We start from the raw sequence: 15,646 nt of genomic DNA, 5'->3' as shown, positions 1-15,646 counted from the left end.
ATTTTGTTCCAGGGACCCCCAGAAGCAAAGATTTGAGTTAAAAATGTTCGCTTTAAAAAAGAATATATATATATATATATATATATATATATATATATATATATATATATATATATATATTCAAAGATTTGCACACATTTTCACGATTCTTTTCAAAATATTGCAGATCTACAAGCTCATAGCACAGCACTCGGTGCCGCCCTATGAGCTTGTAGATCTGCTATGTTTGAATAGCCCAAAGAAATCTAAAATGACACGGATGCGTTCCCAGATTGAATGGAGTTTTCAGACCCCCTAGGGGTCCATTTGGTTCCTTGTCATGTGAGGCGCAGGGTCTTTACCTCGGGGTAGAAGCAGATGTCAGGGATGTTTGTGGACTCGTTGAACGTCTGGTTTCTGAACGAACTGGACTTGTCAAAGTCACACCACAGCTGGAGAGAGAGGACACAGAGAGAGAGAGAGATACAGACACAGAGAGACTAGCCTGCTGCAACCCTCCTGATTTCGTGTATAAAGAGGCGGGTGTAAAGAGCCGGCGAGAAACTGCGGCTGATCCCATTGGTTCACCGATCTGTCCGTCAACCCCCGCCCCGTTAACACAACATTACGAGCGACGCCCACTGCACTCTGGTTGGTTGGGAAGTGAAACACTTCCTCATACCCAGTACGGGCTATCGTTGGGCCAGGCTTTTATTTTTTAGCAAAACTAAGCAATAAAAGCCTGGAGATCGAGGCTACAGAGAGACAGACAGAAAAAGGTGGTAAACATTGAGGTTGTACATTGTATGCAACAACCTTGTATCTCTATAATCTTTTTGATTATTTATGTTTTTCCCATAAATGAATAATACGTCGTACAACAGCAAACGTAGCAAAAATAGCCAATCTACAGGTTCACCCAAAACAAAATGTATAACATAATAATGGCAAGAGAAACAAAAGGATAAGCGTTAAGTGAAAGTGGTTAAGTGTGTCTTTGTTTTTTTTTATAAACATTGAACAAAGGAAAAGTATTAAAGGGATAGTTCACCCAAAAGATGAATTCATTGAGATTGTTTTGTTTTCGTCGCATTCCTAAGCCAATACTTTGAAGACCGGCGGAAAGATGCTAATGTCTCCGGTAGGAGACTCAAAGTTGACACTTTGAGTTGACACTTTGAGTTGACACTTTGAGTTGACACTTTGAGTCTCCTTCCGGAGAGAACATCGGTCATCAAATGATTGGCTTAGGAATGCGACAAAAACGGGAAAAATCTCCATGAATTCAAGTCTCCATAGGGTGTGTAATCAACAGAAAAAAAAGTGATTTTGGGGGTGAACTATCCCTAGAGCTTGGATCCATTGAAAAACACAGGTTCTGTGTTTTTTTTTTTCTTTGCCTGAAAAGTCATCGTTTTGGACGTTCAAGGTTTCCCCCTCACAGCAATGATATCATATTGATATTGTGATATGAGACGGACTCATTTGGATATTGTAATATTGTGATATTGTCTGCAGCACTTCTAGCACCACACTGCTGAGAGCAAGTCTCCACGGTCTGACTCACGCCTCTCCTCTTTCGTTCGAATTACATTGTTTGCCGTGCTGAAAATAACAAAGGAAAAAAAGAGCCTTATTAGTTGTAAGGACCTGCGTGTTTCTTCGTGAATGGTGGCTGCTCTTCATCAGTGGTGGAAAAAGTACTCAAAATGTTTTACTTAAGTAAAAGTAGCAATACTGCAATGTAGAAGTACTCTGTTACAGGTAAAAGTCCAGAATTCAGAATTTACTTGAGTAAAATTAGAAAAATATTGGTATCAAAATGTACTTAAAGACAAACTTGTACCAAAAGTAAAAGTACTAAAATGTTTGAAAATGGCAGATCTACAAGCTCACAACGCATCGCAATGCTACGAAGCTTGTAGATCGGCTATTTTCAAATAGCCTAGGTATAAAATAGGGCTAAAGTGGTTATCATTTATACCTGCAAAGTAACTAGTAAGTTTTCAAATAATTGTAGTGGAGTAAAAGTACAATATTTGCCTCTGGGATGTAGTGGAGTAGAAGTGAAAGTATAGACAATTAGAAATACTCCAGTAAAGTAAAAGTACCTCACAATTGTACTGTAATATTACAGTACTTGAGTAAATGTAGTTAGCTACTTTACACCACTGATTTTCATTGCCAAAAAAAAACATGTTTCCTCGCACGCACACACACACACACACACACACACACACAGAACATAGCCCTCTCAGGGTGCGTAAAACACTCTGCTCGACCGCCGGCGACCTTGAAGAGCTCATTATTCTGGAGTTTGTTTCATGTGCTTCACTGGGACTAAAAGACCAGCGAACTGACCCTTTCTCACGCGCACACACACACACACACACACACACACACACACACACACACACACACACACACACACACACACACACACACACACACACACACACACACACACACACACACACACACACACACACACACACACACACACACACACGTATTGCTATACTTGTGAGGACATCGACACATTTTTAAGGACGTCAATGTTATGAACACCGTACCTATTTTTTACATGTTTAACCCTGATCCTAAAGCCGAAAATGGCCGGTCTACAAGCTCACTGTAAGTTTGCAAAATGGTGCACATCTAAGTATATATCAGGCACAACTCCAACCTCTAAACATAACGGCTAAATACCTAACCCTAACCTTTTCTCTTTTCATAAAACAACCATTTTCATGGTGAGGACCAGGAAAATTGTCCCCTCATAAGTATAGTAATGCAAGCACACACACACACACACACACACACACACACACAGACAGTGTGTGTGTGTGTGTGTGTGTGTGTGTGTGTGTGTGTGTGTGTGTGTGTGTGTGTGTGTGTGTGTGTGTGTGTGTGTGTGTGTGTGTGTGTGTGTGTGTGTGTGCGTGCGTGCGTGCGTGCGTGCGTGCGTGCGTGCGTGCGTGCGTGCGTGCGTGCGTGCGTGCGTGCGTGCGTGCGTGCGTGCGTGCGTGCGTGCGTGCGTGCGTGCGTGCGTGCGTGCGTGCGTGCGTGCGTGTGTGTGCATGTACTTGCTGTATTACATATCCCCTGACAGGAAGCTTCCTCACAAAATCAGCAGTGGTGGTACAAATTACAGAACTCCTGTACTTGAGTCAAAGTACAGATACTCCTGGTCAAATATTACTCAACTACAAGTGAAAGTTTTGCTCTGTCAAATTTGTAAAAAGTATCATTTTAAAAATAAATACGTAAAAAGTATTAAAAAATACAAATTGCAAGGTGCATTTTCTTTTTAATATCAATGTATTGCTGTGTTGAAATTTTGTTTTTTTCCCCCCAGAAAATTCAATAATCTTTTTTACCTTCCTATACATGAAGTGGAGTCAAAAGTGCTTTGTCTTTGCATTGGAAGAGAACGTCATAAGCTCCCAAGAAATGAATAAAGTACAGAACTACAGATACAAAAGAAAAGTACCTACGTAGTAACTACAGGCCATGACCACTGCGTCTAACAGGAAGCATACTCACAATGTTGATCATAGCAGCCAGGAAGTTGATGAGTATGGACAGGAAGACAATGACGTTCCGCGCGGCGTAGGTCTCGTTGATCCAGCAGCAGGCTTTACGCATCATCAGCGGGAGACACTTGTAGTCCTCCGCTGTGGTCACCAGGACCAGGCAGGAGTGCAGCACGATGAGCACAGAGAACTGGATCACCATGGTCAGCATTCTGCGAGACATGAGCAAAACGAGTGATGAACAGCAGAGGTGGGAGGTTTTCTTTTCTTCTGTTCTTTACTTTACCCATTCAATCCGCGTGTCATTTTTAGATTTCTTTGGGCTATTCAAAAATAGCAGATCTACAAGCTCATAGTGGCACTACAAGGGGCACTCTGTGCCCGCGCTATGAGATTGTAGATCTGCAAATCTTTTTGAAAAATCGTGGAAAATGTGTGCAAATCTTTGGATACATCTTTTTTTAAGCGAACATTTGTAACTCAAATCTTTGCTTGTGGGGATTCTACAAATGTCTTCTAAATCCTAACAGTTTTTTTTAAATTACTTATGTTGCTATATCAGTGGTTCTCAAACTTTTTCATTTCAAGGACCCCCAAAATTATATGTATTTGGCCTCAAAATATTGTGTTCCAGGGACCCCCCAGAAGCAAAGATTTTAGTTAAAAATGTTGATTTTGAAAATATATATTCAAAGATTTGCACACATTTTCACGATTTTTCAAATATAGCAGATCTACAAGTTCATAGCTATGAGCTTGTATATCTGCTCATTTTGAATAGCCCAAAGACATCTGAAATGACACAGATGCGTTCCCGGTCTTAATGGGTTAAGTGGTTAATCCACACAATTGAATAAAGTGACAGCGATTGGTCAGTTTTACCTGGTGGAGGGCAGCAGAGCCTGGATGGTGGTGATGAAGATGAGAACGATGAAGGAACACACCAGGTTGGACTTGAAGACCTCGTCCCTCATCTGGGAGTACTGCATCATGGGAGGAGAGGAAGGGGAAGGGAGACCTCGCTTTTAGACGTACAATTTAACGACACACACACTAAAAATAATAGTTTTAAATAAAGATGAAAACAAACACAAAGTAATCAAGCCCAATACTTGAGTCAAAATGCAGAATACTCCCGGTCGAATATTACTCAACTACTAAGTGGAAGTGTGTACATGAGTCAAAGTAGGCTACTGGGAAAAATAACTAAAAAAATACTTGAATATTCAAAAGTAGAAATTGCAGAGTGCATTTCCTTTTTTAATATCAATGCACTGCCGTATCGAAATGTTGACAATTTAACAAAAGTGAAAATAGACAATCTACAAGCTGAGAGTGGTGTAAAGTAACTAAGTACATGTACAAGTACTGTACTTAAAGGACAACTTTGTTTTTTTACAACCAAGGTTTATATTTTAGCTTGTAATTAAAGCAAATAAAAGATGAGTCTCATTTTTTTATAGTTTTAGCAATTTTCGCGATATTTTTTACAGTGGGCGGGGGCATTCTGTCCGGTGGCTAAATATCTATTTTTTACACAATAAAAAAGGTCTTGTGGTCTTTGATGGCCAGATGTGAGTTATTGGAGGCTAGAAGAGCTACTGTAAATAATTATAAAGAAAACGCCGGGTTATTGTGTAAAAAAATACATATTTAGCCACCGGACAGAATGCCCCCGCCCACTGTAAAACAATATCGCGAAAAATGCTAACACTATAGAAAGCAGTAAATGAAACACTCATCTTTTATTTACTTTAATTACAATCTAAAACATAAACCTTGGTTGTAAAAAAACAAAGTTTGTACATTTTGAGGTATTTTTTGCACTTTTACAATTATTTGACAACTTTAGTTACTAGTCTTTGTAGACTTTGATTAGTATTACAAAACATGCATTAACCACTTCAGACCTGCCTATATACATTTCGGTATTTGAAAATAGCCGATCTACAAGCTCACAATGCATTGCGATGCGACACATTGTTAACTTGTAGATCTGCTATTTTCCAAAGACTTTTGTACATTTTATACATTAGAAAACTTGTGAAACGGGACATTCTGCATAATGAGTACTTTCTACTTTTGGTACTTAAAGTACATTTTTGATACCAATACTTTTACTCATGTACATTTTTAATTCCGGACATTTTTGAGAAAGGGGTGATATGCTCTCGTCTCAACTTATCGCCACTCCGCACGTTGATAGCTCGTCAACCCATTTAGACCGGGAACGCATCTGTGTCATATTTAGATTTCTTTGGTTATAAAAAAAATAGCAGATACTGTATATAAGCTCATAGTGCGGCACCGAGCCGCGCTTGTAGATCTGAAATGTTTTGAACAATCGTGAAAATGTGTGCAAATCTTTGAATATATATATTTTTAAACGAAAATGTTTTACTCAAATTGAACCACTGATATTAGACAAATACGTGAAAAAAAAAATGTTAGAATTTAGAAGACATTTGTAGAATCCCCAGAAGCAAAGATTTGAGTTACAAATGTTCGCTTTAAAAAATATATATATTCAAAGATTTACACAACTTTTCACGATTTTTCTAAAAATAGCAGATCTGCAAGATCTATGAGCTTGTATATCTGCTATGTTTGAATAGCCAAAATATAAAACAAATGGTTAAAATGACAGATGCTTTTCCTGGTCTTAATGGGTTAATTTCCTCTGCAGGGCCGGGGTGGTGGACATGCATGCATTGCATTTTTATCAAACAGCTTTTGACATTCCCTTGTGGATAGTAATGCAAGCGTGTGCATGCATGCATGATTAAAAGGCACACTGTATATCATTCATTTTAGTAGTCTATTTTGGGGACACCTCCGGTATCTCCGTTGTTAGTCCGTCGTGTTTGTCTATGGTCTGAAGAACAGACCATAAACTGACCACATCTGACTGAGTGGTCAGATGGTTGTGTTCCGGCTTGGATCAATGGAACTGACGGTAGCACTTTACAATAATGACCCGTTATAAAGCATTTATAAACGTGTATAAGCAGTTTGTAGACTATTAACAAATCATTAACAACCTGTTTGTTGACATTTGTAAATGATTACTAAAGCCTTTATAACTACAGTTACAAATCATTTATAAGGTATTAGTAAGTAGTGAACTATTCATGAATAAGCCATTTATATACATCTGTAAATGATTATTAAATCATTTGTAACTGATGTTATAATATATACAAGCTATTTGTAGATAAAAAACTAATCATAGAAAAACTATTTATATACATTGGTTAATGATTATGAAACCATTTATAATAACATTGTAGAACATTTAAGAATAATTTAAACATTATTTAAAACACATTAAAACATTATTTTTATATTTTGCTCATCATTAAATAATGTAATTTAAATTGTAGGAAATCATTTGGAAATGATTCATATAGTGGTATAAATTGAGTTTTTTAGGGAGTTTTTTTTTCATGTTTAGCAAATGATGCGTAAGACATTCGTAAAGAGTGTGTAAACCATTTGCAGACGTTATCATGGGCCTGAGCCTAGTTGCTTCTTTTGGGCTTGTTTTCATAGACCTGGCCGCTTGTTTCTTTTGCAAAATCTGGCAACACATTGATTACCTGCATTACACCTGCAGTAGCCTACTAGGGAGGAAGTGAAAAGTGATGCAGTTGCAGACTGGACAGAAATATGTCTAATTCATGTTTTATGTGTTTTGACTGTCTTGTTGCAGGTGATCGAGGTAACATTAAATGGCTAATCTTACACACATGAAGTAGCATTATGACCAGGGTGTATTTTGATGGTGGCCGTTTGTATCCACAATGTTTGTTTTGATGTGTAGGCTAGTAATGTCCTCCATGCTTAGCAGTTTAGCTTTAGCTAACTTGCACTGGGAGGTGGTGACTGCAGAGGCTCCAACCTGCTACTCTGTGATTCTGTTGTGATGAATTTCTTTGTTTAAATGTCAGTGTGTGTGCTGTGGCCAAGAGTTGCTACATTTTATATCTTAATAAATTGTTTTATACTTTTATACTCTATAACGTTACTTCTGCCACTTTTTGATCTCACATGTTTTACTAATCATTGTTAAACATGAAATAATAATGCATAGTCTTCACTTTACAACAAGGCCCATGATAACGTTTGCAAATGGTCTACATACTCTTTACGAGTGTCTTACGAATCATTTATTAAACATGAAAGATAATTCTAGTAATTGTTTGGTGTCTGAATTCATGAAAGCCAGGAAGTTTGCAACAGGTAAGGAGAAAGTCACATTAATAGACAGTTGTAAATGATGAACTGTCTTCACTTAGGGCACATAATAACATGTAATAAGGATTTATAGATATTTTAGGAATGTTTTACAAAGCATATGTTAAACACGAACAAACACATTAACAGGCAGTTGTAAATGATGAACTGTCTTCACTTTACTATAGGGCACATAATAACATGTACTAAGGATTTATAGATTTTTGTCTCCGCCAGGCCGAAGGCATGGCGAGAGAGAATGTTTTACCCCCTGTCCGTCTGTCCGTGTGTCCGTCCGTCCTTCTGTCTGTGACCAGCTAATCTCCGCCACCGTTGGCCCGGTCGCTGTGAAACTGTGCACATACACTCCCTGGATGCCACAGCAGAACCTCTGCCCCACATTTTTCAGATCAGCCTGTCATAGCGCCACCATGAGGCCGACTTTTGCAAAACACATTTTTGGATATTACTCCTACAGATTTTATCCAAAAAACACGCAAATCGGTACACAGTATCTCTATAGTAATGTGATCAACAAGGATCTGTCCGATTTTCCAGATTCCAACCTGATTGGCTAAGATTGGCTCCCAAAGTTTGCAGGATTGCTCCGTTTTGAACACAATGCCTCAAATCATGAACGCAGCTTGCGATTTCCGTGAATTTCACACGCACATTCCCACTAGGCCGAGGAAGAAATGCCACTTGAATCAGCCTCATGGTGGCGCTATAACAGGCGTTTTTAACTATAACTGCACCGATCTGCCAGAAACTTTGCACGCACACTCCCTCGAGGCCAAGGAAAAACATATGCCCTGCATTTTTCACATTTGCCTTTTATAGCGCCACCAGGGGGCTGACTTATGTAGCACTTTGGGCAATCTTTGGTTTTATGTAAATGTAATCTATACATAAAGTTTGATTTGATTTGAACTGCTTCCTCCTCCGCACTCCTCTGCGGGATGAAAAAGGTCACCAAAAAACAAACAAAAAAACATTGAAGACACTTGCTCTACGGCACTGTTTCTCAACCAGTGGGTCGGTACCCAAAAGCAGGCAAGGGACCGTAATATATTGGGCACAGACTTCTTGGTCAAAATGAAATACTCCAGTAAAGTAAAAAGACCTGAAAAGTGTACTTAAGTACAGTACTTGAGTACTGTACTGTACAATTAGACCATTGTCCATTGTCCAAAACTAGATATTCAACTTGATGTTCACAGATGGAACAAGATACAAAGAGAGAGAGGGGAAACCTTTGGAAAATGTATTTTGTTTCCTTGTCACGCAACCTCACACGCTTCACACTTGCAACATGGACATTCTGTACAGCATGATCTACACAGAGTTCTCTCTCTTGACAAACTGGCTATTTGACTTGAGTTCATTCAACCTCCACCATCAGTTTGATTCTCTTCCTCATAAGTTCACGATGTCTTCACCTCAAACTGTGATGTATTTATCAGTGCCTGTTTACTTCTCTTTTCCACCAGCTATTTAACACCAGTTTATTTTATTACATTTCATTTCATTTGATGGAGGTACAACAGCATGTACAGTACTCGTTCATAAATAAATAAGTATAAATCTATACCATGTTCCCTGGTATTATTTATATATATATATATATATATATATATATATATATATATATATATATATATATATATATATATATATATATATATATATATATATATACCTGTTTTATTCTTATTTTTGTCTTTATTCCATTTTTGCAGTGGTGGAAAAAGTATTTTGAAATGTATAAAGAGCTGAAGTTGTTAATGTATGTTTTGTAATAATAATCAAAATCTAAGTAACAAGTAACTAAAGTTTTCAAATAATTGTAGTGGAGTAAAAGTACAATATTTGCCTCTGAGATGTAGTGGAGTAGAAGTAAAATAACTGAACACTGGAAATACCTAAAAAGTGTACTTAAGTACAGTAGGCCTACTTAAGTAAATGTTCTTAGTCACTTTACACCACTGCATTTTTGTACTTCTATTGTTATTCAGTTATTTAGCTGTTCCTGTCGTGTTTTTCACACTTACTGCGGGCTGTGATGACACACAGGGATCAACAAAGAGTATCTACAATTTATGCACAATAAATGACAATGCGGAAATTTGAGGAAAGTACAGCATGACTTTATCAACCTACAATGAGAGTATTATAGGTTGACTAGATACCCAAACTAGATATTAAACTTCATTTTCACAGATGGAACAAGACGGAGGTGGGTTCCAATTTCCTTTAGGCAAAACGCCAACAGACTTATTTACTGTTGCCAGTTTTCTTCTCTTATCCACCTGTGTGTGTGTGTGTGTGTGTGTGTGTGTGTGTGTGTGTGTGTGTGTGTGTGTGTGTGTGTGTGTGTGTGTGTGTGTGTGTGTGTGTGTGTGTGTGTGTGTGTGTGTGTGAATCATTTGGCCTAGATTTTCCAGCAAGACACAATTTTGCAGCCTCACTCTTGTGTTTCGATAGCAGGTGAGTCTGTAGATTAGAGGTGTTGCCTCCAGATGCTTGCACCTTACCCAGACACAGTTTACAGATAACCTCATTGACATTCTCAGGTTCCCTATCAGCATTGGGTTTAAAACCAAAATATAAAAAGCATATGTCAAACATGAACAAACACATTTCCCAAATTACCGACAAGTAAAATTGATCATGTGGAAATAATGATCTGCAGATAATTTTTAAATGTTTAATTGGTACATTTAAAAAATATGTAATAATTGCTTAGAAATGGTTTGTTGTTCATGCCTTGGGCTAGAACAAAGATTTAACACATGATTTATGAAGTCTTAATACATGTTTAAAGAGATGTCCTATAACCACGAAAAAACTCAATTTACAGTATACCACTTTATAAATCATTTACAAATGATTTCCTACAATTTAAATGACATTATTTAATGATGAACAAACTCGAGTCTAAATAATGTTTTAATGTGTTTTGAATAATGATTAAATGATTCTTAAATATTCTACAATGTTATTATAAATTGTTTAATAATCATTAACCAATGTATATAAATAGTTTGTCTATGGTTAGTTCTTTATCTACAAATAGCTTGTATATATTATAACATCAGTTACAAATGATTTAATCATAATTTACAGATGTATTATACATGGCTTATTCATGAATAGTTACTACTTACCTTATAAATGATTTGTTACTGTAGTTATAAAGGTTTTAGTAATCATTTACAAATGTCAACAAACAGGTTGTTAATGATTTTGATTTTAACTGCTTATGAACGTTTATAAATGCTTTATAACGGGTCATTACAAATGATTTAATAATCATGTACAGATGTATATAAATGGCTTATTAATGAATAGTTTACTACTTACTAATACCTTATAAATTATTTGTAACCATAGTTATAAAGGTTTTAGTAATCATTTACGAAGGACAACAAACAGGTTGTTAATGATTTGTTAATAGTCTACAAACTGCTTATAAACGTTTATAAATGCTTTATAACGGGTCATTATTGTAAAGTGCAACCGAACTGACATATTATACTTTAAATTGTTTTTAATCGGTATCACTGGGACAACTCTTTTTTATATCATCAATACAATGTCAGTGTTTTATCAATCAGTTGGGGGCCCACTTGCGATATCCTCATGACCCACCAGTGGGCAATGAGGTGGCCCACAGGTTGAGGACCACTGATCTATGGCAGTGGTTGTCAAACTGTTCTGTCTTCAGTACCCCCTCTCCAAGTACCCCCTTTACCAGACTACAACATTTTGCTTGGAAAACTGCAAGAGAAATCCAGAGCTATCATTTTGTTGATATCAGGCAAAAACGTCTCCATCTCCATATTCAAACTTCTTGTGTTTATTTCGTAAAGTAATGCCCTACTTGCTCATACATACTACAGCGGCACACAAAAGTATCAAAAGTAGCAGATCTGCAAGCTTTTTTGAGCTTGTAGACCTAAGTCGCACCACCGATCCGCCCGATATATGCCCATACATGGAGATCCCCGATGTCACCAGTATATGCCCATATATGGAGTTCTCTATATTTCTCTATAAGTCCTATAAGTCCTTGTCCCTTTAATGCCCATTTACGGAGATCCCTGATCTCATCACTATATGTCCATATATGGGCATGGTTATGTCTGAGTCATAGTGACAGGGTTGTGTCTGGGTTCCGGTCGTCCGGCGGCCGGCTGGCCGGCTCGTACCATTAGCCAATTCTAATTTGGGATAATACATACATACGTTTCGATGTCAATATTTTCAAATAGCATGCAAATATATTTTTTGTATTTTCTTTAACACTTCACTGCTTCAACAGATCAGCAGGTTCCACACATAGGTGGTCAATATGTTATTATTAAACATGACAGTGAAATAAATTCGTCCATTTCCCACTTTCTCTCTGTGTATCACCTGTTGTACCTCTGTGTACCCCTGGGGGTAGTAAGTATACCATCGTTTGAGACACACTGATCTAGGACACTGACCTCAATATAGCTTTGGTCATTGGCTCTATGTGTATACCTACCTGGTCAACAAGAGCTCTGTCTATTATCGTCTCTGCCAGGTGGAAACCTCATATGTCCAAAACTGTGACTTTTCAGGATTCAAATTCAAAAATGGCAAAAATAAGCTCAAAACGCGTTGCTTCGCGCCGAGTTTCGAGCTTGTGGATCTGCTACTTTTGATGCTTTTGTGTGACCCTGTAGTTTGATCAAGTAGGGCATTGATTTGCGAAAAAAGAAATAAAAAATGTTAGAATAATGGAGATAAGAGGTTTCTGCCCACCAGCAACGATAGTCTCATCTGCTCTTGAATTCTATGAGGGCAGGGACTTCAACAAATCTGGGACAGCCACCTTATAAGGGGACCTGGAGACAGCTTGGCAGAGTGCCTGGAGTTCGATCCCCAGCTCCGGCCCTCCTTGGCTGCGTGTGGAAGTGCCCTTGAGCTACTGCTACTACTGATGAGCAGGTTTGTGCCTTTTCTTTTAATTGACAGTGTACAGTGGAGATGGACAGGAAACAGAGACATGCAAGATCGTCGGGAACGGGACTCCAACCGACGATGCACTGTCAGGCTACAGTGCCTGGACCAGCAGGTTTGTGTCTTGAATGGTTTCCTCCACCATCGGTGCAAGAACGGGTGAATGTGAAGTGCATTGTAAAGTGCTTTGAGGGGTCGTAAAGACTAGAAAGGCACTATATAAATGCAGTCCATTTACCGTTTACCACCATTCAACCCTGACGCTTGGTCTAGGCTTTGACCAAAGCGTGTTCCTTCAAAGCAGGAGATCGATAGTGAGGCTGGAGGTGGGTGTCACAGTAAGAGACCAGACACAGAAGACACGTCTTCACGGCTTTCCGTTTTCTCCCAGTGCAAAAATCACAGGCCACGTGTCCAGGTCCAGCATAGCAGTGATCTTTCAGTATTTCCGCGACCTCATGCAAAGCCAACGTGGTGTTTCTCCTCGGAACGGGCCTTGGGATGAACGTGTGTCTGCACTGTGGACAGCTGAATCTCTGATCTATTTTCTGATCACTCTGATTGCAATATCCCTTGATACACCCGCTGCAGTAGTGGTGCCGTCCACAGTGGGCACTCACTGGATCCTTCAGTGGATCCAGACAGGAACAGCAGACCTTCTTTTCCTGGTTCAGTTGAACTCCTTGCTGTGCCATTTTACAGCCGACTAGACAGTCTCGTTTAAGTTAGTGAGTGTTGCAAAGTCAAATTCAACTGTTTTAAAGGGGGGGGGGGGAGATTTTAGATTATTGATTACCCCTACTGCGTGATCAGAGATATCTGCTCTTGTGATCCAGGGATGGCCGTCTCAAAGCAAATTTCTTGGAGAGAATCTAAGCTCAGGGGTCTGCGATGTCGATATGAATACGTCATATGTTGATATCTTCCAGTCTTAATTGGGAATGAGCTTCTTCTTCTTTCTTCTTCTTGGTGTTTGCTGTTGTCATCATGATGAGGTAAGGATGAGTCATCCATACGCCCAAATATGGAGTTTCGTGTCAGCCATGTCCACATATGTCTGTGATGTCAGACTTAGCTAGGCTAGGCGTGAGCAGCGACCGAGACGCTGTGAGCACTAAGCAGTGACCGAGACGGCGTGAGCAGTGACCGTGTCGGCGTGAGCAGCGACCGAGTCGGCGTGAGCAGCGACCGAGTCGGCGTGAGCAGCGACCGAGTCGGCGTGAGCAGCGACCGAGTCGGCGTGAGCAGCGACCGAGTCGGCGTGAGCAGCGACCGAGTCGGCGTGAGCAGCGACCGAGTCGGCGTGAGCAGCGACCAAGTCGGCGTGAGCATCGACCGAGTCGGCGTGAGCAGTGACCACGTCGGCGTGAGCAGTGACCGAGACGGCCTGAGCAGTGACCGCAGCAGTGACCGCGGCGGCGTGAGCAGTGACCGCGACGGCGTGATCAGTGACCGAGTCGGTGTGAGCATCGACATTGTCGGCGTGAGCAGCGACCGAGTCGGCGTGAGCATCGACATTGTCGGCGTGAGCAGCGACCGAGTCGGCGTGAGCAGAGACCGAGCCGGTGTGAATAGCGACTTGTTGCGCCATTTTACAGCTTGACTTTTGTCTTTTTTTAGTTTTGAACGTTGCAAAGTTAATTAAAAGGACGGTGGTCTGCGCTGTCGATACTTATGAGGCGTCGGTCGATATGACTGTAAAACAGTTAATTAATGCTTTAATAACGTCAGATTTGTTGTTGTCACAATGTTTGCTATTGTCCTGAGGTCGTAGTTATGTCAGCCATGTCCACATATGGAGTCTGTGATGTCAGACCTATGTAGTCTCTAAGTCTTCGGACAACTGTGGTAGCCATTTGATTGATTGATTGAATACTTTATTTGCAAAGACAAGCACAGAAAGGTACAGTTCAAGGTCTGCTAAGAGGATTTTAAACCCAAGAAAGCACCATGGCTTGTTTCCATTGGGGTCCTTTGTACTCAATTCATGGAAACATTTAATGACAGACAAATATACAATATGTTGTGTAGTGTATCTTGTAGACCAGGCCCATTGCAAGTTGCTGTACTCTGTCCTCTATACCCTGGTATAGTGAGCAGGGGTTAAATGAGTTGTAGATGTAAGGCCAAGCAAGTAGCCTGATCAGTTTGTTTTGGGATTTCATAGCAATATAGCAACTCATAGCCATAGCAACTCATTCTGACATATCGAGTAACGTAATATAAACAAACTTTGAGTAACCATGCCGACCTATGTTTTTTTGCGTTTGGACCAGTTCAACAGACCGATGTTCCTCTACACTGTAACAATCAAATCCTACTAATAAACAACACCTGCCACTCCAACTGTCAAATTAAGTCACTCAAGCTACAAAAGGTGCTCAAAATATCCTTTGAGTGTACTGTGCCTTTAAGAGAGTGAATAGCATGTACCACTTTACATTAGCAACCACCAATGTTTACCCTAGCAACGACCAATTTGCAATATACTTTTCATCCGCTTGTTAGACCCTAGCAATGCCCTATTAGACCCTAGCAACCATCACTTTTACCTTAGCAACCACTGATTTTACCCTAGCAACCACTTGTTAGACCTTGGCAACCACCTCATTTAACTTAGCAACCGCATATTACGCCTAGCAACCACCAGCAATCACTGTTTTACCCTAGCCACTGCCTGTTGTACCCTAGCAACCACCTATTGTACCTTAGCAACCACATGCTGTACCCTATAACCCAACTCTGTTTAATAAAGAGTGGCATTAACTCTGGTTGGTTCCATTTGTACCATAGAGTATATTGTCTCTGTCGGGTGGAAACCTCATATGCCCAAAACTGTTACTTTTCAGGATTCAAATACAAAAATAGATATAAATTGCAGATCGACAAGTTTTACAACACCA

At 39.6% G+C, this 15,646-nt stretch overlaps 1 protein-coding gene across 1 annotated transcript in view; it reads right to left on the bottom strand.

Annotated features, from left to right (window-relative positions):
* The window catches only part of adcy8 (adenylate cyclase 8 (brain)), a gene marked incomplete at both ends in the record, with an annotated part of 127,005 nt that overhangs the window by 50,968 nt on the left and 60,391 nt on the right, over positions 1-15,646 (bottom strand). The window contains 3 exons of the mRNA XM_080439980.1: positions 342-431; positions 3,526-3,727; positions 4,398-4,498. Of these exons, the coding sequence (XP_080296106.1) occupies positions 342-431; positions 3,526-3,727; positions 4,398-4,498 (393 nt within the window). The remainder of the gene's footprint in view (positions 1-341; positions 432-3,525; positions 3,728-4,397; positions 4,499-15,646) is intronic.

This window comes from Gymnoscopelus braueri (assembly GCF_963280865.1).
Source record: "Gymnoscopelus braueri genome assembly, chromosome: 10".
NCBI classification, from domain to species: domain Eukaryota; kingdom Metazoa; phylum Chordata; class Actinopteri; order Myctophiformes; family Myctophidae; genus Gymnoscopelus; species Gymnoscopelus braueri.
This window is presented reverse-complemented; position numbering and strand designations above follow the sequence as displayed.